Genomic DNA, 25,417 nt, shown 5'->3' with positions numbered 1-25,417 from the left:
TACACCTTTTGAAGATCTGTTATGTATTTTCTTGAACAAAGTTTGGCATTGTTAGAAACAAAGTAGAATATTGCATAAATGCTTGACACAAATATTGTAATTAATGAGTCAGTTCCTTAAATCAATTACCTGCAGTCATGGATTGCCCACTGAGAACCCTTTTCTTAAATAAATTTCCAAAACAGAACAATGAAAGTTTGGAGGAGCATTTGGAAATCACATAAACCTGACAATTGAAAATGGATGCTTTTCCCACTGGAAATTCTTCATCGTAGATAAACTAATTAAAGACGTTTCCCTTGTGCATTTCTCTTGTGTAAGAAAAAAAAATCAAATTACCCTATATTCTCCATTAAAAAAAAAAGTTGTCTTAGGAAAGCAGCAGCTGGAAACTTTATTACTTATGTCAAATCAGTCACAGATATAGGTAGTTCTGATGAAGAAATACTGACAGGTTATTCTGGGAGCAAGGAGCATAAAAGTTAGGTCAAGGTGGGGCGTGAGGTTAGTGGTTAATCTCCAAGCGTTCAAGCTGTCAAGCTCTGCTGAACTCTTCACACCCAGCCTTGTCTGCAGTCTTGCCTGGTTAATGATGGCTCAAAGCCTGGCGTGCCCCATCCGAAGGCCGGCTCCCCTGCCCTGCCGCGGGGCACCGCTTTATGGGGCCACCACAGCCGGGGCCGCAGCAAGCCAAGGAGCACCACTAAGGGTGATAATGATGTCACGCTTCAAGGAGTGTCTGGACAGTGCTCTTAGACACAGGGTTTACTTTTAGGTGGAGTAGGGTGTTGAAGATCCTTATGGGTCCCTTCAAAGCTGGGATACTCCGCGACGCTTCGGGCAGCGACTCCCGCGGGGCGGCCGGCGGGGCAGGGCGGTGAGGAGGCCGGCGGGCCCGCGCCCTGAGCCGGCGCCGCCTCCCCCGGCCCGCGCAGGGCCCGCCTGCCCGCCGCCGTTCGCTCCCGCGGGGCGCATGCGCCGCGCCGGCCGGCTCCACATCGGCGGAAAGGCGAGCGGAGCTCGGCGGGGCGATGGCCGGCGCGGGCAGGGAGGAGCTGGGTGAGGCGGCCCGAGCCGTGCAGCCCGGCGGCGGCGAGAGCGGTCGAGGGGCGGCGGGATGGCGGCTGGCTGCGGGGCGGAGAGGAGGGGGCGTGAGCGCCGGGACCGGCCGGCCGGCCGGCCCCTACCCTCCCTGTGCTTCAGGAGAGATGGTTCGGCCCACCGGGGATGCGCTGCGACGCTCGGCGCACCGAGGCGGGCGGGATGAACCATCCCACCTGCGGTGGGGGTGGGCGCTCTGCTGCGGTGTCTCCGCCGCGCCGGGGCCGCTGAGGCGGCGGCGGGGGCTGAGTCGCCGGGGCCGGATCGGCGGCACCGGGGCCGGGAGGGCTGAGGCTAGCGCAGCCGAGGTCGCTCCCCCGGGTCGTCAGTCGCACCTGTCTGGCGCTCGGGTTCTTGGTGAAGTCACGGCCTCCATAGAAGTTCATGGAAATACATTCTCTTTGCATCGTTAGGTGATGATGCGTTTATCTGCCCTGGAAGACTGGGTTGGGGTTTCCCGGGGCGGATGTGTGTTTGTAAATTTGCGGTATTGTATTTACTGTATATTAGTTTTTCCACCTTTAAATCTAATTGATGGAGGGGACATAGTTGGTCATCTCTTAGGTTTTTTTTTGCCTATGGATGTACGAGTTAGCACGTAGCAGGTTTAGTTCTAACGTATAGTTGGGGCTGGGCTGGCCTCATGGAGTATCTCCTCGCAGAGCTGTGTTTACAGAACACAGAATGGGTCAGGTTGGAAGGGACCACAGTGGGTTTGTCTGGTCCAACCTCCCTGCTCAAGCAGGGCCATTTCTAGAGCTCATGGCACAGGATTGCAGTCAAATGGGCTCTGAATATCTCTGGAGAGGAACAATCTACAACCTCTCTGGGTTACCTGTTCCAGTGTACGGTCACCCACATTGTAAAGAAGCTTTTCCTCTTGTTCAGGTGGAGCTTCCTGTGCATCATATTCTGCCTGTTGCCTCGTGTCCTAGTAGCTGGCACCACTGAGCAGAGCCTGGCTCCATTCTCTTGGCAGCCCGCTTTAAATACTTACATATACTCTGCTGACTTCTCTTGAGACTGAACAGGCCCAGCTCCCTCAGCCTTTCTTCATAAGAGAGATGCTCCAGTCCCCCAATCATCCTTGCTCCCCCTCCTGGAAATCCGCAGGTTTTGTCCTGTCCAGTGGCAATGGTAGGAATTGGAAGATATGCTTCAAATTTTATTTTCTCCAAGGCTGATCCATCTTGAATGGAGGGATTGTCACTTTGGAGGAAGTGTTGCTGAAATAAATTTTAGAGCTTTTCTTTCTTTTTTTCCCCCAGAAATTCGCACAACAGACAGTTTATCTGTCGGAACCCATAGAAATGGGATTTTCTATGGGATTAGCTGTTTAAAAATGCAATTCCACACGTGAAAAGGATTCCAAAATCTTTTGCATGGTTCATTGCTATTGAATACTTAATAAAACTGAAGTTTTGCCAATGCATTGTCACTTAAGAGTGTGTTAATTGTAGAAATGTGTGGCTTGGTCTAGACAGGATAGTGGCTTATTTAAGGCTAGTGTCTGTCCAAATAAGTGATCCATTGTGGGTTGGGATAAAATTACTCCTCTGAAAGTGTGTAATAGCTATACAGACCTGTGTGCACTTTGGTTTAATAACTCCAGTGTCCCATTTTATGAGCCTTCTGTATCCTGCAGTTACGACGCAAAAGCATACAGTTCTTCCTGCTTATTCAGGGGCAATATTGACTTTCAGCATTTGCTTAGAAACGACCATTCTCAAGATTAATACATTCTACCATAAAGCTGAATAAATCTACTTTATTAAGTTACAGTTTGTAATGGAGAGAAATGAATGACCCAAGATTTATTTTCCAAAGAGAAATAAAAAGGGATTAAAATAACTGCATGATACATAGCTTGGAGTTCTTGACAAATAAACACAACAAAAGCTAATGCTCACTTTGACTATTTTGGAAAAAATGATTATTAGTGTTAACAGGAATTTTAAAAACTGATGAGATTTTCCTTTTAAATTTTCAAACAATAATATATTTTATTTTGAGCATTTTGTTTGTTTTTATATCTCTTATATTCAACAGGAATAGCTGTAGTGGAAAACAAAAAGGGAGCTGGCTTGTGTATGATTTAATGAAGTTACCTGTTATTTCCCCCTTGAGCTGGGAAGGTTTACAAAGGCTTATCCATCTGGGCCAGCATGCCTCCAGCAGTACCATTCACAGGCACTTTGTCTTGCTCTGTGATTTCCTGGGAGGTGGTGGAAGCATGTGACTGGGTATAGCGTAGCCGATCATGTGTGCTTTGTGAACAAAGCTGTACTGTGCAGTTGGATGTCTTCTGGGGAAGTGCTGGGAGGCTGAAGTAGCTAAATATCTAAGCAGGTATTTCCTTCTGTGGTTGAGGGAGTAACCTACCATTACTTTGAAAATAATTAGTGACAGTGTTTTTCTTTGTAATTAAATTTCTCTTGAGAGCCCTGGTTCTGAATGCTGAATTGAAAAGCCTCACCGCAGCACGAAGGTAATACACTGATCATCTGTGAACTGAGTGCAGCTGCTGGGAACGCTGAGCCTCTCCTGTTGTCACAGATGTGGTTGCTGCCAGATATAAATGTTTCTTCTGTGTTAACACTGCAGTGAAGACTCCTTGAATGCGTCTGCTTGTTCATAGGTTCAGTTGCCAACTTTGTCCTATAAGAGCAGCCAGCCCTGGTTGGTGACAGAAGGTCTGGGTATGCCCCCAGGATTATGAATATGACTTTCCATGGCCTGTGGGAAAATATTAGCATAAACCTGCATTTTAGGCTAATGTGATGATATGGTGCTGATTTTCTCTCTTACGGAGCGGTCAAAACAGCTGCTTGCTAAATCGAGTCTTTATCCCAATTACAGAGGCACTGGATCATCCTCTATTTAATAAACACAGTTCACAGTTTGTGAATCCTGGGCAGTGTTTCTGGCCCTGTGGGCATGTTCTTGTGTAGAAGCTGACTGAGCAGTGAAGTATGTACAAGGCCTCCTTTGCCTACTGCTTTTTGCTGAGGACTTAATATACGTGTGAAGTGTTGCTCCAACAACACCTGCGTGTTCCCTCTCCCTTAAATTAAAAAAAGTCAAACCAGCTGATGCAGGCAATGGTATCCTGTATCCTATCCCCCAAATCTTTACATGCTGGTATGTCAAATCCAGTTCATTCCATTTGCTGACACTGACTTCAAAAACCCCAAGCAAATAAAAACCAGACCATATTGTTAAATTGGATTTGGAAAAGGGGTTTTAGACATGAATTCGTCTGGGCCGTGACCTTCTCCAAAGGAACATTAGAGGATTGTACTTGGCTTTTATTTTTAATATCTCCTGTAGGTTGCTATGCCCGCCTGGCAAACTGCTTCATTCTTTTGTCGCTGTTTCTTCCATAAAATGAAAATGATGGAGGTAAGTTTTATCCCCTGTGGTGCTGAGTGGTTCAGTAACATTTGGAAGTGTTAATTGCTTGAGTAATCTAGAAAAATTAACTAAAGTTCTCAGTGAAAATTAATTCCTTTGCTGAACTTTTGAACCAGAGGATTTCTTCAGTGTTGTTGAAAAGCTTGAGAATTAAGTAAATCTAGTAACAGTTCAAAAGTTTCTTTGGCAGTATGTCCATAAGTGTTGGCAAGACCCTGGCAAATTCTAGGGGATAGAAGAGTACACGTGAAGGTACAAAATTGGAAATAGTAGTTGTAACAATTTTAACACTATGGATTTAATCTCACTGTTTAACTGTGGGCTGATTTGTGATTGAAATTTGGGTCTTTGAGGATACAGTGTTGACATTTATGCATGATTATAGTGTGATGTGTAGCAGTAATGAATCAGAGATTTATCTCTCCAGCAGCTTAAGGAATTAGTTTCAACATTGCAACGATAATGCTGGGAGAAGTTGAAATGCCCTTTGTGTTGCCTTGGTTGATAGTAGGACTACCTGCAGGGCTTCTTGGCACTCTACTTGCATGGGTGTTCACAGAAGAAAGCAGAAACAGTAACAGTTTAATTAGTTGTTAAAGACAATCAGAAGACAGTATTTGATCTGAAAAGATCTTTGTGGTGGAACAAGAGAAAAGAAATTCATATTGGGTCTTGGAAGGACAGGGCTGGAAATTGGCTGGTGCTTTGTCTAAGTGAAAACAAAAGGGTGTGCAGAAATGAGTTTCCTTATTCTTACTTGTGCTGAATAATGATAATGTAAAATTTTCAGTGAGTTCCATGGCTGAGCACTGGGTTGGATTATTCACAATGTGTTTGGATACAGCCAAGACAGTTTGGTGGATCATGGATCTAATGTTGGCTGAGGTTTACTCTGATTCAGGTATGACATGCATATGCTGGTTTTGTGCTGCAGTTTGAGATTGTATTTAAATTGCACATACTGGACCTTTGTAGGAAGGAATCAAAGTAAATGTGGGTATTCAGTGCCAGTTTTCTGTCAGTGACTGCAGATGTTCCAGAATAATTAATTTCAAGCCAGATCCAAGTATGCAAAGCTCAAGCTTTTTTGTCTCATGTGCTCTAGACTACAAGTTTGGACCCATTAAATGCGGATGTTACCTGGACATCACTGTGGGTATGTACTGTGGGACACAGCCACAGTATTCCAACAGTAGAGATCTATTATCAAGTGAAAACCCATGCTGAGAAAGTCCCATGATCCAAACCTCCCATTAATGTCTCAGTACCATTACTGTTAATGGGTTCATGCAGTCATAGGACGAAGGAGGAGTGATGAGGAAAAGAAGCAATTCAGGAGCATTTTTATGGCTAGGAGAGAGACCAGATAGCATTGTTGGAATGTTTTATGTAATGCAGTATTTCAGAGGAACCTGTAGTAAGTCATAACCTGTATAGTTATGACAATGTGAGCTGACGATACTGCTGTAGCCTGTGTTTTAAAACTTCTAATGGAATTTATTCTCAAATGCATTATTACACTAGAATAGGAACAGCAAACTCCCAGCCTTAGTGTGCATATTGGAAATGGATATTTTGGGTTTAATTTCAGCCCTTTCTGAGAAAGTGGGTGAATGGGGCAGTGGGACAGTGATAACAATAAACCTGAAATGACAAGATGGCTTTAAGCATGGGGAGATGACTTTTCAGAAGAAAAATAGTTTGTGTTAGGAGAACTTTTATGACTTGAGAGATGAGGGGAATGCTTGCATATGTCTAAATCTATTCTTGAATGGCTACCTTTGTGATCAGAAGATGGGTCAGGAAGTTGGGAGAGAAGGTAAAACAGGATGTCTAAATAAAGTTCAGAGTCTTCCGTGTGTCATCTGGAGGCATAGGAAACAGTGTAGATGTACGTATATACCAAATGTTCCAGTTTTACTTTTCTCCCTTGACTGAGCAGTTGCTGATACTCACCAAAGCTGTTGGTCTTAAGGGTCATGCTGGTCCCCTCCTACTGCTAAATAAGAGCCTTACTTGCTGCATGTTGTCACTATTGTTTAGCATTATGAAGAGCATCCTACAAAATGTGATGAAGACAAAATTGGAAAATTAATTTAATTATTATTTTTTTTAATATGTTGTTGGATTTCATGTGATCACAGACTTGCATGCTTGTAGTTTGGCTTGTTCCTTCAGATTGTTAGTTTAGAATCAATACTTTAAAGAATGAAAATCAGCCTAATCAATTGCTCACTGGGTGAAACTTCCTGCTCCCTCTGATCCCAGAGGAGGCAAACTTTCACTCCAGAACTAGAGTGTGCAGGTCTTTGTGAGCATCAAATGAGCCCAGCAGGTACTCAGAGCTGAGGGGGAGGATAGTTGTGGCATCCTCAAGAACTAGTCAGCACAATGCTGTGGGAGCAGAGGGAAGGAACTTTGGTGATCCTTCTTTTGATCAATTAATGGACTATGTGCTGTGTAGAGAAATGCGGTGAAGTCCATCCTGACTCGTATAATTAGAATATCACTGAGTATAAATTTGCTTTAAAGTGTACTTTCCGGTTGAGTCTCTGACCTCTTTTTGCTCTTGACTTGGCATCTTTGCTTCTATCAAGTGCTTTCACTACTGCTTTCAACTTTTCAGACATGAAATTTTGACAACCCTTTGGTGTTTTCAGGAGAGTTTGAGCTGTATGATTTAATTTTAATGACTTGGACAAGCTGCCTTCTACTTGGTGGGATTTTTACACTTGTTCTACAGTTTTTCTTTACAAGTTATTTAACATTGGCTTCGGTGCCCCGCTGGTGGGTTAGACATCTCCAAGTCTCCATGGAAACCTTAATGATTTGTTTAATGGCAGTGGTGGGTTGACCCTGGCTGGATTCTGGGTGTCCATAAAAGCTAGTCTCCCCTCCTTAGCTGGAGAAAATATAACAAAATGCTTGTGTGTGGGTTGAGAAAAGGACGGGGAGAGGTCACTTGCCAATTACAGTTATGGTCAAAACAGGCTTGACTTGGGTAAATGAATTGAATTTCTTATCAGTCAAATCAGAGCAGGCTAATGAGAAATAAGAATAAATCTAAAAAAATCTTCTACCCATCTCTCCATTCTTCCCAGGTTCAACTTCACTCACAATTTCCTTATTTCCTCCTCTCCAGTGGTTCAGGGAGATGGGGAATGGGGGCTGTGGTCAGTTCACCATGTTGTTTCTTCTGTTCCTTTCTCCTCAATGGGAGGACTCATCACACTCTTTCATATTCCCCTCCCATGGGAGAAAGTCTTCCAGGAACTGCTCTGGTGTAGGTCCCTGTGGGGTCACAAATGTGCCAGTAAACCTGCTCCAAACTTAGACTCTTCTCTCCATGGGGCCACAGGTCCTCTGCCAGGAAGTCTGCTCCAGTGTGGGCTTCCCTTGAGGTCGCAGCCTTCTTTGGACATCCCCTGCTCCACTGTGGGCTCTTCCAGGAGCTGCAGGTGGATCTCTGCTCCACCACAGCCCTCCATGGGCTGCAGGGGCACGGCTGCTTCACCATGGTCTGCACCAGGAACTGCAGGAGAATCTCTGTTCCAGCACCTAGAGCACCTCCTGCCACTCCTTCTGCACTGCCTTTGGTGTCTGCAGGGCTGTTGCTGTCACATATTCTCAGTCCACTCTCCAGCTGTAGTTGCTCGATAGGTATTTTTTCCCTTCTTAACTATGTTAGTGCAGAGGTGCTGCCACCGTTGCTGATGGGCTTGCACTTGTTCTGCAGCAGAACTGTCCTGGAAGCAGCTGGCAGTGGCTCTGTTAAAATGGGGTAGGCTTCCAGCACCTCACTGAAGCCACTCCTGCAGCCCCATGACCACCAAAACCCTGACACGAAATGGCTGTTTTGTAATGTAAATGTAAATGTGGTGTGGTGGGTTGGTTTCTTTGTTAATACAAAGTGTTAAAATCACAGAGATTTCTCTTTTTTCTGGTGAAAGTTATGCAACTTGGGACTTACTCAATATATTTTATGAATGGAGACTGTGGTAGGCAAGTGTAGGGTAAATTATCTTTTTGCTCTTGGCAGGATTTGCTTTGCTTAACTGTAGTAATTTAAAATGGTTATAATTTCCTCAACATTAAGCTGGCATAAGTTGTTAGTTTTGCCTGAAAGGCAATTTTGTTCACTACTGACTGCTTGCTGTTACTTGGTGCTGTTATTTAGCTGGAATTTTATGCTAGTTTAAAAGGTTCATGAAATTGCAGCTTTCAAAGCATGCAACCTGATTCCTGTATTTTGGTTCTTTCTTCAATGAATGGAGATACTTTCTGTGGTATCTGTCTTACCTCTCTGAGTGCAGACTTAGTGTTTAATTCTGAAGTAGCTACCAGTGGTAAGACGAATCTCACCCTTTTGTAATGATGGATGACTTTTCTGTTTTGCTTTATGTTGCATTAGTTTGCAATGTGATTTAAACCAGCGTCATTTTCATGATAGAAAGTTGCTTTTCGTAATGAAAAACTGTTGTGTTTGGCCATAATAATAATAATGATGATGATGAGATGGTGTGCCACTTTAAAGAGAGGATTTCCTGTGCAAACTTGTGCTCTGTGTATCTGCTTAAATCATCTTTTTAGTTAGGAACATGTTAAAACCTCACGGGGTGGGAAGTTTGAATCATGTTTTACTTCTGAACTGTAAGCTTGTTTCTCATGCTAATGTAGTGTTAAATCTGTTGTACAGGCATGGAAGTAATGAAGCCTTTAATTGATGAAGAAGACTCAGATGGCATCTCAGATGAAGAGCATGAAAATACTTTCCTGCCGGTTAAGACACACTACCAGCTTGACAATAAAGAAGGCATTACGTATGTGTTAATTTTGAGTATCAGCTTGTTCAAGTTTCTTGCCTCTGACTTGTTCCTTATGAGGAGTTTTCTGAACTCTGAAGGGGTCTTCTTGCACCTGCATAACAGTTTTGTGGTTATACATAAGGACTTTGCATAATTCTCCCAAAATGCAGCCCATTTTGAGGAGGTTCTCACTTCTTTTGAAGCTCACAATGTACTGGCCGTAAAATACTTCAAGGTTCTTATTTGTAAAGTGAATTAGGCTACTCAAAGTCCAATCACAATTTGAAAAAGAGTTTGAGATACTCTGGAGACAACCTATTTTGAAAGTTGATTAGAAAAGCTTGTTAATGTTTTGGAGTTTTTTTCCTTTGGACAAGGCTTTGGCTGACAGAATTGTGATTTGCAGCTGATGGATGTTTTAATTTGCAGTTTTGAATGTTATGGGTATTAAAATAACATTGATGAAACTTGGTTATTTTGACTCTGAGGCAAAAGAGCCATGAAAATGCTGAGAAATTAACATTTCACAAGCTGGGTTAAAGAGCTGTGTGTTCTATTGTGTGTTCTATTTGAGGGTGCTCACATGTAAGGATGAATAAAAACATCATTTGAATGTGCTGCACTTCCTTTAAAATAGCTGGACCACTGTAAATTTTAAGTTGAAACTTGAAATTTATCACTTCATTATAGACAAAGGGTGTGGGGGTTTTTTGCCCTCTACCCCATCTATGTGTACTGCTAATGTGACATTTTATCCTTAGGTTTATACAAACACTGACTCACCTCCTCAAGGGAAACATCGGAACTGGGCTTCTTGGTCTTCCACTTGCAATAAAAAATGCTGGCATTGTGGTAAGAATTCTTTTTTCATAGAGTAGAAAAATCATCTAGAAATATCTACAGATATATGTCCTGAAAAACAAAAATCTCAATACTTACTTGTCGCTGCCATCCTTACAGAATTGTGTCATTTCTTCTTTTTAATTTGGGGAAATCAGTACTGAAGATTAAGATTTTATTGTTTTAAAGAAAGCTACGACTTCACCCTGAAGACTTCATTGCATGAGTTGCATTTTTGCTTAGCCAAAGTATTTTTCTGGTCCAAACAAAAAGTTCTTCAGAAAAAAAGAAATTTTTTTTATTTACTCAGACCCCTGTGATGTCTCATGGGAATTGTTTCTATGGAGTTGTCTCATCTTTGTACAGACTTCTCTAGAGACAGATTGTATGTCTTAGGATGAAGCATCAGCTTGTAAAATCAATCTAGTGTTTCTGCAGAAATAGGGTATAGCCCAGGTTGTTTATGCCTGGTAACAAATAATGCATTTCTAGGGCAGGGGAAATTTATTCAAATGAAATTTTCACCTTACTACTAAATCGTCCTGTAATTCCATAGTACAGGTTGTTCAGTTTGAGAGTGAAAGTTACATGTGTGTTAGGAAAGTTCCTTCTGTGAAAACTCCTGGTCAAGCTTCTGTTCGGAAACAAATGATTTAATTTGATAGTTACCTGTAACTTTTAACTTTTACTGTCATTGCCGCTTTCAAGTGGTTCAAACCACTGAATTGTGCGGTCTGTGCAGTCTTCTTGATGAGCTTTTTTTGGCAGGTGAAACAGTTAGGGGAGCGAAGTACTCATTTGGTACTTACGGCTTGATCGCCCCTGAATAGCCTTCTCTTAAGTAGTGAACTGAAACTGAGGGATGACATAAAACAGCAGCAGCAGCACCCCACCGAGGGGGAAAAGTTTTAAATTATTACTTTATTTGCTACAATGTGAATTTTTTTCATGTAAAGATTTTTCCCCAGCACATTTTCATGAAAATTTCTGTATCTCCTGTGTCGTCCCTTTTTTTTCCCAATACCAGGTTGGACCAATCAGCCTTGTGTTCATAGGATTTATATCTGTTCACTGTATGCACATCTTGGTACGTTGCAGCCACTATCTATGTCAGAGGTAAATGTGGAGCTACTCATTCAGTTGCTGAGTATAAGTATTTTTTTTTCTTTTAATTCTTCTTTTCTGCTTGTGATATTTGGTCTACCAAATAGTCTGGTGCTGTAGCAGTTTCTTCTATCAGTTTAGAATCTTCTCAAATTCTTAGTGTGCACCTAATAATGATAGCTATGCTGTGTGCAACACATTGAAAAAACCTATTTGTTCTCTGCTCATACACAAAATGAGGTTGGTTTAACTTGTGTGGCCCAGTACCTTCTTCCTTGATGGCAAATAATCAGGTCTTTCTCATTGCAGCTTTAATTGCTTATTTTCAGTCCTTCTTATATTCACAGAGCTTCTGAGTCTTCATAGCTTTGAAAAATGTAAATAATTTATGAATACACAGTTTATAAGTACTTTATAGGAGTAAGATAAACTAAGAAATGCTGTTAATGTCTTTCATGGTTATATGTGAGCTCTGTCTCTGAATTGTGGCAACTTGATTCTTTGAAGTTGTAGTGCTGAAGGACTGTGTTAAAATGGTGTTACTGAGCAGGTAAATTTTAAGTATTCCTCCAAGTGAGATGTGCTGTACTGCGGGGAAGCAGTTACTCAGTTTTGACTGACAGAATATTTTGATTAATAGTGACTTTCATTAAACATTTTTATTGTACTGTCAAGTGTTAAAGAGAAGCAGTGGGAGGGTCTCATGTTTAAAAGTGCAATGAACTTTTGAACTGAGTAGAATCACAAAGCTATTTATGTTTCTGTGGCTGGGAAATCTATTTTACCAGATTAACATGATATTGTACTGTGAACGGACCCTGTCATTCCTGAATTTTTCCTCTGTAGATTTGAATGATCTTTAAAGTTGATGACCGAAATAAGATCACTGAATCAATTGTGATTAACTGCTTGTGGAACAAGAGTTGAATTCTGTTTAAGTTCCTTGTGACTTTTCGATTTGAGATTAATTTCTTAAGCTCATATAAGAAGAATATGATTTTGGAGTAGTTTATAAAAAAAGACCCCTTGTTTTGTAAGAAACTCATTTAATGCTGTTGAACTGGGGGGAAGCAGCACTGTGTTTCACATACTTGTAGAGTGCTAAATAGCCCTTCCTGGAGTAAAGAAGCCCAAACCACACCTCTGAAATTCAGCAGCAGCAGAGTGTTGCCACAGGTGACAACTTGTTATAATCATGGAAGACCAACAGTATTTTCAAAGTAGGGTTCTAGGTCCTCATAGTTTCTGGTAACGCTGTTTTTTCTTTGCTCTTTGATTTTAGGATGAAGAAGTCCTCCCTGGGATATAGTGATACAGTCAGCTGTGCAATGGAAGTGGGGCCCCTGCCTGCTCTGCAGAAACGAGCTGCTTGGGGCCGGTAAGTTTGAACTAGAATTTAATTGAGGAAATTAATTTTTAAAAGTTAATGGCTACACTTGGAATGATTAGGAGATTTCCATTTTACTAAGATTTTACCTTCCTTAAAAATGCTTTTATGCAGTGTGATTTGTTATTTCCTGCTGCCAGCTGGTAATCGTGAGATTGGAGGATGTCTGACTCTATTAGGCATTTCAATTTTCAGTTCTACAAGAGCTCTGAAGAAAAAGAATTCTGTTTAGTAATATAGGAGGAGATGTGTTACAACTAGAAGTGCGTTCTGTGTTGTCTAATGCAGTGAAGTAGTTAACATTTTCATTCCCTTTTCCCAACATTTCTCTGCATTGCAGGTTCACGCTGCAAATGTTAATTACTTTAATGTATATATTCTGAGAGGAGGCAAAACAATTCTTTGGTTCCTGTTTAAATGTAACATATAAATAATGGAGATATATTTACTATTTTTGCAACAATGACATGAAGATATAAATGACTTGTTGTGTCTGTTATATATTTTATCCCTCTTTTACAAAAGACATATTATTTTTGCTTTGCCATCTGTTGCTGTTTGTAGAGTTTATGGTATGACTGCACAGTAGTGAAGTTGTGAATCTGAAACAGACATGTTGCTCAGCCTTAATTTAAAATGGTTTTTACCTCACTTGTGGAAGAATTTTTTATATTCCTGTTACTTTCAAGGATGCAGCATCTTGCTAGTGTTTTAAGATGTGTTGTGATGACTTTGTAGGAGTGGAGTAGAGCTCAATTAGAGGGAAAATTGGTTTGTTCTGATATATAATGACAATTTTCTATTGCACCGAAGAGTTGCAAGCCTCAAACGGACTCGATTGGGTCTCCAGAGACTCCATGTTGCAGGAAATCCATTCTCTGGAGCAGATCTTTGCTCTGTGCTTGACTCTAGCAGAGTTTCATTACAGTCTGTCTTCAAGCCACCACTGTGTATCACTTTTTTCAAAAACAGTCTGAGCCACAGTGATCTTTCAATGATCACCACCCTGTTTTGACATAGGAGGAACCTGCTCTGCACTGCTTGTGAGATTAATGTGGCATTTGAGTCTAGCATTTGGATTACTCTAAAAAGGAGCAGTGATTGCATATTAGGTAGCAATAGGATGATTGTTTGGATCTTAAGTATAACGTATGTTTGTTTTTTCTTCCTCAGGTGTATTGTGGACTTTTTCCTAGTGATAACACAGCTAGGATTTTGTGGCGTTTATGTTGTGTTCTTGGCAGAAAATGTGAAACAAGTGAGTAATGCTGCCATATGGAAGCAGTTATGGGTTTAGATTCATTTTCCCTCACTTTTACTTCCTATAAAGCTTTTGGTTAAAAAGGGCAGTGGGCAAGGTGAACTAAATTCAGATCTTTTGAAAGTGTATATTTCCTTCTGACTTGTTTAAAAATGAATTGTGGAAATTATGGAAAATAAGGCACAAAATGGTGTAGGAGCCAGTTTTCCCAGATTTTTTTTTTTTTTTTCCTAGGCTTTCTGCTGACTTCCTTTTTTTCTCCCCAAACTCCTGGGCATATTTTATCTTTTTCATGTAAGGGGAAACTTTTTTTTTTTTTTTTCTGGGTCTTGTTTAGTCCCTTCTATTCACAGAATCCACTGTATCTAAATGAATCCTGATTTTTGTTGCAAAAAATGCCTGACATTGACATTTCTGCAGCTTCCTCAGTAGTCAGTTCCAATGCTTTCTTTATCTGTTAGACAGCTGCTTCTTTGTAGAAGCTTCAGATTTCTTACTGATATTGTAAGTTCTTTATTTCATGTTCTAGCTATAAGTAATTTATTCTTTTCTATTTGTGGATACGTTTTATATTTTTGAATATTTTTATCCTGTCTCTCCTTTATCTAATAGAGGGGAGATGTGATACAATCTTAAAATTGTTTTTGCTCTTCTGTGAGTGCTTTGCATTTGGTCGCATCTCTTTCTTTCAAGTTTTATCCCTGAAGTTTCGTAAGTCAACTAAGCTTTGCAAATGAACCACCACAACCACAAATGCTTTACAGATCGCAAGCAACCCCAATAAAACCCAACTACCCCTTTTCTTCCCTACGGCCATCCATCACTGACAAAAGCAAACAAAACCATGCCTATCGCTTTTGTGAGAGCTGCTCCTGCTTTCATTCACCTGCTTTGTCTCTTGCTCTCCAGTCCTTCTAAGCTCTTTCTCACAGGGGGATTCTGTTGATGGGGTCCTGGTAGGTGTTGGTCCTTCCTTGGGGCACGCTTGGCAGTCGCAGTCAGCAGCAGTTAGTGTGTCTGAGCACGTGGCCCATAGAGGGTCAGCCTGCACAGGATGGATGTTCAAACACAGGCATGGTGAGCTTGTGGTGCTTTCCCTTCCATGTGCTTTCTAGGATTCCAGGACTCTACCAATGTGCTCTGCTGTGTTTTCTGCTCAGGAGACTGGTTCGTCAGTTGTCATAAAGCTTAATGAGTCTGAATCTGGGCCTGTATCCATACAGGCACTGGTGAGGCAGCACCTCAAGTTCTGTGTCCAGGTCTGGGCCCCTCACTTCAAGAGACACATTGAGATGGTGGAGTGAGTCCAGAGAAGGGCAGTGAAGCTGGGGAAGAGTCTAGAGAGTAAGTCATATGAGGAGTGGCTGAGGGAGCTGAGGGTGTTAAACATGGAGAAGAGGAAGGTCAGGAGTGACCTTATCACTTGCTGCAGCTGCCTGACAGGAGGGTGTAGCCAGGTGGGGGTTGTTTTCTTCCAGGCAGCCAGTGACAGGATGAAAGGACATAGCCTGAAGTTGTGCCAGGGGAGGTTGAGGTTGGGCATCTGGAAGAATTTCTTCATGGAAATGGTTGTTAAGCATTGTAACAGACTACACGGGGAGGTGGTGAAGTCACTGTTCCTGGAGGTGTTCAAGAAACAGCTGGATGTGGCACACAGTGTCATGGTCTAGTTGACAAGGTGAGGATTGGTCAAAGGTTGGACTCAGTGATCTTGGGGGTCTTTTCCAACCCAAACGTTTCTGTGACTCTCTGATTCTGTGTGTGCTCCTGTGAGCAGTGAAGTGAGGAATAAGGTGTGGTGGGTTGTTGAGCATTAATCATCCATATGGATTCTTCCCATAAAGTAGGCAACAGGTGTCTTGGCATAGCTTAATTTAATTAGGAAGAAGGGTGTCCCCTTGGGAAATTAGCACATAGAAGATAGTTCTGTTTATTTCATCCCATTCTGGATAAATATTTATATTGGGTTTAAGAAGTGTTCCAAGTTCTATGGATGAAGATCTGTCACAATGAAGCAAATTTGTGTATTTGGAAGCTGGGTACCCTGTAACTTTATGTTGTGAAGGAAAAAAAATTGTCCCAGCCTTTAAAACTACACTCCTACTGTCAGAATCTCTCTTTAAAGCTAATAATACTATCTGATGTCATTTTGCTGGCCTTCTGAAATGAGATCTTTAATGCATGCTTTGTAATATAAGTTTAAATTAAAGCCTTTCTTATGAAATGCTTACCTGATCAACTGGTTATGTGTATGCTGTGGCCTTAGGCAAAACATGAGACTGAATACTTGCTGACCTTGGCTTTTGTAGATTTGGGAAAAAAAAAAAAAAAAACCACCCTGAAATGTTTTTCAGGAAACTTTTTACTTTCTTGAGGAAAAACTGAAAGCTCTTACAGGTAGACAATTGCTGCAAAAGCAGTAGCTGCAGGGACCTGTAACATGGACCCTATGGATGGGTGGATTAAAGTCATTAGCAATTCAGAAGTTCTTCTTCCAAATGTACTTGATTTGGACTGCCCTGTCCTTGCTCTTCTGTGAGAGAGAAGTCTGGTTTCTTTCTGGCAGCTTTCTATTGCAGAAATCAGTCCCGTAGAGGGCACCAAAGAACAAAAATTGGTGCAGCCTTAATCTAATGATTTGGGGTAGTGAAAGGAAGGGGAAAGTGGACACAGCAGGGTGGGAATGGGAGAACCAAGATAATGGAAAAGCATAGTAAAAATCTTTCTAATGGCACATCTTGACCAGTACATCTGCATTATAATCTGTACTTTGCTGATCGTATTTGCGTGTTGGTGTGTGCAAATTAAACCTATCAAAACTGATGGGAACTTATACTGAGATTTTTTTGCATAACATTAGTGTTTCCCAGACACTGTGCTCCAAAATCCTATTTTCAGGTATACTGAATAACAAGTCAAGCTTTTCCTTAGGAATATTTTTCAGGAGCACCAAAGAAACTTAGACTGGTGACAGGAGTTCTGGTTAACTCTTATCAGGATGTAATAAAAGGCTTATGGGTGAAAGTGTTTCAGACTGGAGAAGAAGAGTAAAGCTGGAACAAAAATCTTGAGGGCTGTCTGAAGCAAGGCTGGGGAAGGAACACACAGGGATAGGAAAAAGAAACTGTGCTCAAAAGAACATGGTCCCCTTTCATGCCCTAGTTGCTTTGCTTTTCCTGCTTGGACAGCAGAAGACACTGTGTCAAGAGTCTTGGCATTTCTTAGGATCATGGAATTGTGAAGGTTGGCTTTGCAAAGATTTTTATCAAGATCAACGAATGCTGCCATGTTCATCAATAAACCATGTTCCTAAGTGCACATCCATATATTTCTTGAACGCTTAAAAGGGTGATGATTCCAAGACGTTCCTGGACAACTTCTTCTGATGCCTGACCACTCTTTTGACCCTTTCAAGTGAAGGAAAGTTTATCAGCTTTCTCATGTATATTTGCTGAGTTCTCTGGAAAAGTGTCCTCTTTCATTGTTTGCTGATAAAGCTAGGAAATGAAAACATGTTCTTGCTTTTTGTGAACATTTTTTTAGATCTTTAGCACCCTGAGAATGACCCATCCATGACAGCATACTGTGTAATGGAATTCTGATTTTTTTTTTCCAATTTTTTTGGGTAAAACTTCACAAAACTTTGGAAACTGTGCTTAGTCATAGAACTGGATGTGTTATAAATGTTGGAAGTACAGTATGTAATGAAGTGCCAGAACTAAATGAACTGTGAAACATTTATTTGGTCTGTGCATGCAAAATTACAGGCTTATAATATAACCTTTATTTCTCTGATGGCATACTGATTGTGTCCCAGTTGTGGCCTTATGTACTGCACTGGCAGTTGCTCTGAGCTGAGAAAAGAAGGAATTAGAAGGAACCAGAAACCAAGGACTACTATTTTGAGTTCACTAGATGTTGAAAAGTCCATAGAATTGCATGACAGAGTGCGGTTTGGGATACAGGCAATGAAACAGTGGTCTCAATTGAGGAGACTAAGGAAATGGAATTATTGCTTCTGAGACAGTTCCTATGAGAAGGAAGAGCATTCATTGGTTCAACTGAATTTTTTGCAGCCTCTAATTGTGCATTTGTTTTCTAAGTGGAGAAGGTACTTGATCTCTAGATTTGCACAAGTGTTTGATCTTCCTGGATTCAGCTGAATGCTATGCTTGGGTTATGTGTATGAGTGAAAAAAACTTTCAGACATCACACCAGCATGGTAAATTAATGCTTGAGTAACTGAAATAACTTCTGATGAAATCTTGTGTGTGGGGACATCACTATGCTTAGTGACTTCAGTGGCTACTTGCTTTCTGAAACTATAGTGGTATTTCTTTGTGTGGTTTGGGGAAATGTTTGACACCAGATCATGTTGCTTTGTTCAGGACAAAGACAGTTACATAGAGTGTTGGCTGTTCTTGGCTCAGCATGACTGCCGTATGCAGTAATGCACTAGCAGAGAGCAGCAGGAGATTGAAAGTGATTATTGTCCAGAACAGGAATCTGAGGTAATATTAATTCTAATATTTAGGAGACTAAGTTAGATAGAAAGTGCATTATAGTCCATCCTAACACAATCAGCAGTAGATTTGCATGGAACTAAACAGCACATGAAAAAGTTAAAAAACTCCAAATTCTTCCTGCTGTTTTGTATTTTGGTACTTTTGGAACAGTTTTAGATATTGTCTGATCAATTTTTAAAAGCAAGATTTAGGAAAACATTTTCAAAGTCATGGTGATGTTAGGCCTCACCTGAAAAAGTCAATATAATCTCATCTTCATTAGAGTTTTCCTTTGCTACTCTGCTGTCAGATCTCTCACAGCCAATTGCTCCGTTTTAAAAGGGAGAGTAGTGATCCTTACTTTCTATAACTTTTGCATTTTACTTTCCGACTCAGTCAGTAACTTGTTCTTGTTTGTTTAGTTGATTAACCCTTGCTGGATCTTATCTCATCTGCCTCTTCGGAGTTAATGTATAGAATCCTTATTTTGTCGCATCTCAAATTCCACCTTTGCAGGATACTTTCTCTGGTCTTGCCTAAGCCCATAAGTGGTACTGCTCTGACTGGTGTTGTTAAAGCTGCTCTCTTGATACAAAGTTGATTTAAAGGAATAAATGTCCACAAAAGGGAATAAACTCTGTCATTCTGTGCATTTTTATTAGTATAACTATGTCCATGGGTCTGAATTTGTACATGATGAGAAAGCACTAGATGCCACTTTGAATTTAGCAAGTTTTTCCATGCTGTCTTCAACCATATACTTGTATCCAAGTAAGGTTGTTATGGGATGGATGGATGGATGGATGGATGGATGGACGGACAACTGGTTGGGGGAGAAAAAAAAGGCTGTTTGTATGGTCAGATTCAGAGAGTAGTGGTCATGATCAAGAGCTAGCAATTTGCCCTGAAAGCAGCAGCATCCTGGGTTGTATGAGCAGAAAAATTGCTGGTAGATGGAGGGAAGTGATTGTCATCCTTCACTTCCCATTTGTTAGACCATATCTAGCATACTCTGCTGAATTTTGGTATCCTCAGTACTGGAATGTCATTGACAGACTGAACAGAGTTTAGGGGAGCCTGCTGAAATGATTGGGACTGAAGCACTTGTCCTGTGAGGTCTGGGGAAACTGGGCTTGTTGAACTTGGAGGAGTGGCTTTTGGAGGACTTTTGGAGGACTTGGAAGCAGCACGGACTGCAAAGGGCTTGTCTAGAAAATGAAGTCAAGTTCAGTACTTGGTGAAGTCAAATGGGAGGACAAGAGAAAGTTGTCAAAAAACATACAAGAAGTAGATGCCTTTCCTGTCTCAGACTAAAGAAAACTGTGACTGCAAATCTGGTTAATGCTGAGTAGTCATCTGTACTGAGCAGGTTCAGAATTTCATCATTTGTATCTTTGTTGTTTTTTTCCTCTTCCAGCTAGAATGTCTTTGATGCCCTGGCTTCTTTCTTTAAACTCTATTTCAGGGAACAGGACCTGCCACAGGCTCCTGCAAATCATGGAGTTTTTGAGGATCTGTTTGGCCTCCATTTCCTTCTGCAGTGAATTCTGGAGCAGGGAACAATGTAGGGAGAAGGGTTAGCATGCTTATTATATTGTAGAGCAGATTATAGTGTTGTGGTTTATTGCAGGAATATAACTCGTATCTGAAAGGCGCAAATGGGAGGTGGGAAGGTAGGGCCAGGGAGGCACAATCTGAGAATTTTAGTCAGCCGTGTTTTGCTGATTGTGCATCAGTATCCATTCACCTGATGAAGGTTGTGGAGAGTTTGTGTCTAGCTGTAGTATGTTCTTTCCCTGTGCTTTCCTCAGTACTCTCGTGAAAGTAAAAGGCAGATAATTCTAAAGGCTATTTTGTATGACCACACTTACCTAACACAGTGTGGAGATGTAATCTCATCACACCCATCATCAGGGTAGCTGATTACAGTAGGCCAAAATTTGAATAGAATTTTACAGAGTTTTGTGCATTGCATTTTCTGGCTGTTTTAGCTGGTAACCTCCAGTTGAATGTCTAGTTGGAGTTTGGTGGTGGTAATAGGAAAAATAATATTTCTGACTTCAGGCACCTTCTAATGGAGTTTATGTGTACTAAGGGAATGCCTCCGTCTTTAAGAAAAGACTGAAGTGTTTGAATGCTTGAATTGATTTGAGTAGAAGCTGGTTGATACTGTGGTATTGTAAAAATGTATTGTAGAACCTGAACTGTATCTTGCCTGCTAGTTTCTTGTTAGATTTGGTTTTTTTAAGGAATAAATGTTTATTTTTTTCTAATAGCTCATCAGGCTACAGATATTTGTATAAATTGAAGATATGCTGGGCTAAATACTGTAGCAGAGAGTTTATGTACTCAAATCATTTTGTGATCCTTAGAAGCTCTTTCACTTGTCCTTGTGCACAGAGCAACTCTGGCTATCTGCAAATGCACGCAAGCAAGTAAACACACAGGACTGTTAAAGTGACAGGCCTGAAGTGCTTGTTCTGTATTTCTGTTTTAAGTATGGTGGGAAAGCAGAAAAATTCCACAGAGAGCTTTACTTCGTGTGGCATTGGGGAAGTAATTTGGTTAAGTGTTTGACTTACTGCTTGGCAAAATCGAGTTACTGTAGCTGTGTGAATTCAATTCTAAATGTAATTAGAACTTCTTTGTAGCTTTCTAAAATTGGTATCTTAATGAAGACAAACAGATGTTAACTGTCGTGCAAGTGACACTTTAGATTCTTGCAAGGTAGAAAACCATCAGTGTTTCCATAATGACCAGTGATGTTTTCATATAAAGTGAGATTTCGGGAAAACATGTGGTTGCAGAATTGTATCATTTAGCTTTCCCTTTTTCGTTGTGGAAAAAAAAAAAACTGCAGTGCTTTTGGTTACAGACAGAATAATTTTAAGTTAATTCTCTCTTCCTGAATTTGTGGATTGTTTGAAGCAATGGAAATCAAGTGAGCTTTTCCAGCTATGTATCAATTTAGCATTTTTGTTTGTCTCTGTGCTATAAGGAATTGTTTTTTCACTGTCTAGGTATCTTTTTGTAACCATCAAGCCAAAGGCTTCATGCAGCATAAGCAGATTAAGTACAGTCATAGGCTAATTTGTAAGATGGTGAATGCAATGGTAGAGGAGGAAAGGATACCTAAGGGAAACAGCAGGATGAGAGTTAAATTGAACTATTCTCATTTTGTAGCAAGCAGAATAACCACGAGCTCTGGATGTTTTGATTCTGGTGTGCACACAGCACAGATGGCTGTGTACATTCCACAAAACACATTTTTGGCAGTTGCAGCCACGCTGACTTTTTCCCAAAAGAAACAATGAGAGTCATGAATAGTCTCAGACTCAATCTTCTGATTTGCACTACAGGCAACTATTGTAATGATATGTACGAAACTCTAATGCACTTTCACACTGTGTACTCCTTTTAATTTATAGGCGTTAATTTATATCAGTTTATTAGATACAGAACTCTCAATTCTGTTGGAGCTCACGGTTTTTAAAATTGAGTTAATGTATATTAATAAAAAAAGTGAAGAGTGGAAAGAATTCATTTGAACTAAATGAAAGACAGACATGTTCATTTTCTAACATTATTTTGTAGCTATGCTGCTATGATGTGCAGGGTGAAGGCATAAGGTTGTTAGGCACTGAACTCAGGTGCAATAGCATTTTATCATCTTACCCCCTTGCTCTCCCTAGGAAAATACAAACTCTTAAGATTTAGGCCCAGATCTGTCTGGCTTCCTTCCAGTTTATGAAACTCTCCCTTTCTGAAAGGACTCTGATCTAAACTGCATATGTGAATTTCCTCTTTAGTCAGTGGTGGGATAATGATGCTTTCAAGCCCTGATTTCATCATTTGCCTTGAGTATGAAACACTTGCTCGCAGTGCCTTGTCTTCCCCTCTGCACGGAGAGTACACATACAGGGATCTCAAAATTCCTGCCACTCACCAGGTGAAGCAGAGAGACAAACTTCCCTCTAGGAAAACAGCACTGTGACCATATACTCACACTGTTTAACGTGTTGGTTTTGTTTGTTTGTTTTAATAAAGGTCCATGAAGGATTCTTGGAAAGTAAGCTTGCTCCTGTGCCCATGAACCTTAGTGCCACTAGCAGCTCCTCTGAGAAACGGAATACTGATTTACGAATATACATGCTGTGCTTCCTGCCATTCCTGGTCCTCCTGGTCTTCATTCGTGACCTTAAGAGCATGTCCTTGCTTTCACTTCTTGCCAATCTGTCCATGGCTGTCAGCCTGGTGATTATTTACCAGTATATTGTTAGAGTGAGTATAAAAAAGTTTATTACCTGTTTTTATCAGTGTGGCAAGTTATGTTTGTTGAATGTGGCAGTTGGTTTCTGATATATATATATATATTGACTGACAATTTCTGAAATGCAGCGTTATATTGTATTTGAGGCATCTTAATTTAAGATAATAAAAATGTGTATTTTTATGAGTGGGAAGTGGAGCATGGGGAGAAGGGCAATGAGAGATATAGGCTGGACAAGGAGACAGAAGAAGTTATGAAAAAAAAATTGGGTAAGGTAGTAATTAATCTTTCTGTAGAACTTTGGCTTGTATTAAAGAGATGTTCTTTTAGTGTCACTCATGGTTATGAAGATTATCTGTGCTGTATGAAAGCAGGTTAGAAAGAGCAGTACACTAAGAAGTTTGCAGGATATAAGATGTGAGATGTGCCCTTTCCCTTCTGTTTCAATTGATTCTCCCTTATACACACCAGTGTGATACTTTAAATGTGAAAATTTCTAGTGACAGTGGTAGAACCTAGAATAAATACATCTGCAAGTTTCTGTGTGGGAAGGTGGCTATAAATAAAGGACTAAGTTTGGGAGGAAAACCAGGGATTGTAAATAGCAATATATACACCACTTTCAACGTGTACTGGCTTTTCTTTCATATAACGTAATGACTCAATCAAAATTGTAAGAAGAGCTAATGCACTGTTTTGCTTTGTTTTCTTCAGGATCTAGCAGATCCTCGAAAACTGCCTCCTGTGGTTGGCTGGAAGAAATACCCACTGTTTTTTGGGACTGCAGTATTTGCTTTTGAAGGAATTGGTGTGGTAAGTGCTTTTTACTGAGTCTTCAAAATCATTGGTTCTGTGCTGGGGATACGGGCAGTTTTGCTCCTGTTGTTATTTTGTTGGTTTTGTTGAAGCACTAATCTCCTGTGTTGGTACCAAAAGGATTACTTTGTCTGGTCAAATAAGGTGAAAGTTGTGGATACAACATCCCCATCACTTGGATGCTTAACCCTGTCCCAAATTGCAAAAATGCCTTTAGTCTCAAATAGTTAGTGTCAGGAAAATCCACAAACACCTGAGGTTTATGTCCAAAAAGGAGACAGAGGAGTCTTGCAACTTTATTTATTTATTTATATGGCCTTCCTGAACCACCTACCACATATTTCCCCCTTAAACCTACTATTTTACCCCGAAGTTCAGAAGTTCAGGCTTGTGCAGTCCCATTTGGATGTTTCAGGAGCCAGACTGTCTGGGCTTTGCAACAAACTTGCTGCCCAGAGTTAGCAGAGACATTAAGATCCATTTCAAAGATGTTAACACCCATACTTTCAGCCATCAAATTATTTGCAAAGGCATTAGCTTTCCTCTCATTAGTTAACCCCTTTTATTCCACATGATAGGTTTTAAAAAGTACCTAAAGAGGCTTCTGGGAGTGGTAGGTCATAAATTGTTGGGAAATGGCTGTATATGCTTTATTCATTATATATTTACATACTTATGCAAATGTTATGTTTAAAGTGTATGCTTAAAATTAAAAAACAACCAACCAACCCCTCCTTCTGTCCCCACCCCATTCCCTAAAAATACCCTGAACAAACCCAAACTAAAATAACTCCAAAGCAGCATGCAATTAATCTGAAATGATTGTCACTCATATAACACAGAAGATTTTCAATTCTGTTTTCTTTTTTGGATTTGTCAGCTCTGATTTAAGCCAGATTATTTTACCTAGCTGCTGTATTATCAGTGGCACAAGAGCCAAATAGGAAAACCTTTTAACTTATGTTACAAAAGTGTGTTTTCAAACTATTTTCTGCTGTTTTTCACAACTGATGGATGCAGAGGTTTAACTACCATATATCCGAGTGTATCTGAACACCTTTCTTTCCTTTTGTCGTCTGGAAGTTTCATTATAGGAAATCAGCTGTTTGTCTGAGATGATTTAATGCCTACAGGCCTTGGGCAAAGAAACCACCCCAGGCTCAGAGAATCAGCATGGACTACACTAAGCTTGTTACTTTTAGGTTATACGGTCTGACTGGGACAGACTGCACTTGCTGTGTGTGTCATGCACAGTAGATCTGATGCATGTCCCAGTTGTGTCAGGTTTGCCCATTTGCTGCATAGCACACAGGTATTTGTAGCCAGGGAATCCCAAGTGAGAGTCCAGTAAGCCTCGGGAAGGTGATAAAAGCTTATCATTTGGTAACAGTAGTTTATTGAATTAATAGGTAGGGAATTGGTTTATGGTAATTATTTTCTAGCATATTAGATCCCAGATTAAACAGTTCCTTAAATTTACATCAGTAGTAGTTGCAACATTGACTTCTGATGAAAACCTTTTAAAGAATTGCCCAGAGCATTTGCTTGTTTGACTCCCTGGTTGTTATTGAAGATATCTTTAAGAACTCCAGATTCTTTTTCTCTCTTCTGTTCAAGAACTTACTGACGTAGGGTTTATTCTATTTGTACCTTTAAAATGTAAAAGTGCTACTTTATATTATTAGATATTAGTGTTATATAGGTATTGCATGTATATTCTGTATAGGCTGTCTCTATTTTTTACTTGGTCATAATTTACACCCTCTTCAGAGCAAATGGAAAACCCAGTTAAGTTTTCACCTTGTTATTAATGTTTGCAAACTAATTAAATGTTTATGTTTATTATGGTTCAATATACTTTATGTGTGTGCTTACATTACACAATACCATTAACATAACATGGCTACCTTTACA

General features: G+C 40.5%; 1 protein-coding gene across 6 annotated transcripts in view; it reads left to right on the top strand.

Moving 5' to 3' along the window:
- Positions 1–979: 979 nt before the first annotated feature.
- SLC36A4 (solute carrier family 36 member 4) overlaps positions 980–25,417 on the top strand; it is an 86,445-nt gene continuing 62,007 nt past the window's right edge. For 3 of the 6 annotated variants that reach the window (XM_066175678.1, XM_066175683.1, XM_066175684.1), the window contains exons 1-8: positions 980–1,059; positions 9,212–9,335; positions 10,082–10,172; positions 11,188–11,276; positions 12,547–12,642; positions 13,825–13,909; positions 22,465–22,698; positions 23,402–23,500. In XM_066175678.1, the coding sequence (XP_066031775.1) occupies positions 1,032–1,059; positions 9,212–9,335; positions 10,082–10,172; positions 11,188–11,276; positions 12,547–12,642; positions 13,825–13,909; positions 22,465–22,698; positions 23,402–23,500 (846 nt within the window). In that variant the 5' untranslated portion in view covers positions 980–1,031. Of the gene's footprint in view, positions 1,060–1,487; positions 1,515–4,204; positions 4,243–4,431; positions 4,504–8,857; positions 8,862–9,211; positions 9,336–10,081; positions 10,173–11,187; positions 11,277–12,546; positions 12,643–13,824; positions 13,910–22,464; positions 22,699–23,401; positions 23,501–25,417 lie in introns of those variants that run through there. The other 3 variants (XM_066175679.1, XM_066175681.1, XM_066175682.1) reach the window with 3 other exon arrangements.

The sequence above is a fragment of the Chamaea fasciata genome, unplaced genomic scaffold (assembly GCF_029207755.1).
Source record: "Chamaea fasciata isolate MVZ Bird 193981 ecotype frontalis unplaced genomic scaffold, bChaFas1.0.hap1 SCAF_2, whole genome shotgun sequence".
NCBI classification, from domain to species: Eukaryota; Metazoa; Chordata; class Aves; order Passeriformes; family Sylviidae; genus Chamaea; species Chamaea fasciata.
This window is presented reverse-complemented; position numbering and strand designations above follow the sequence as displayed.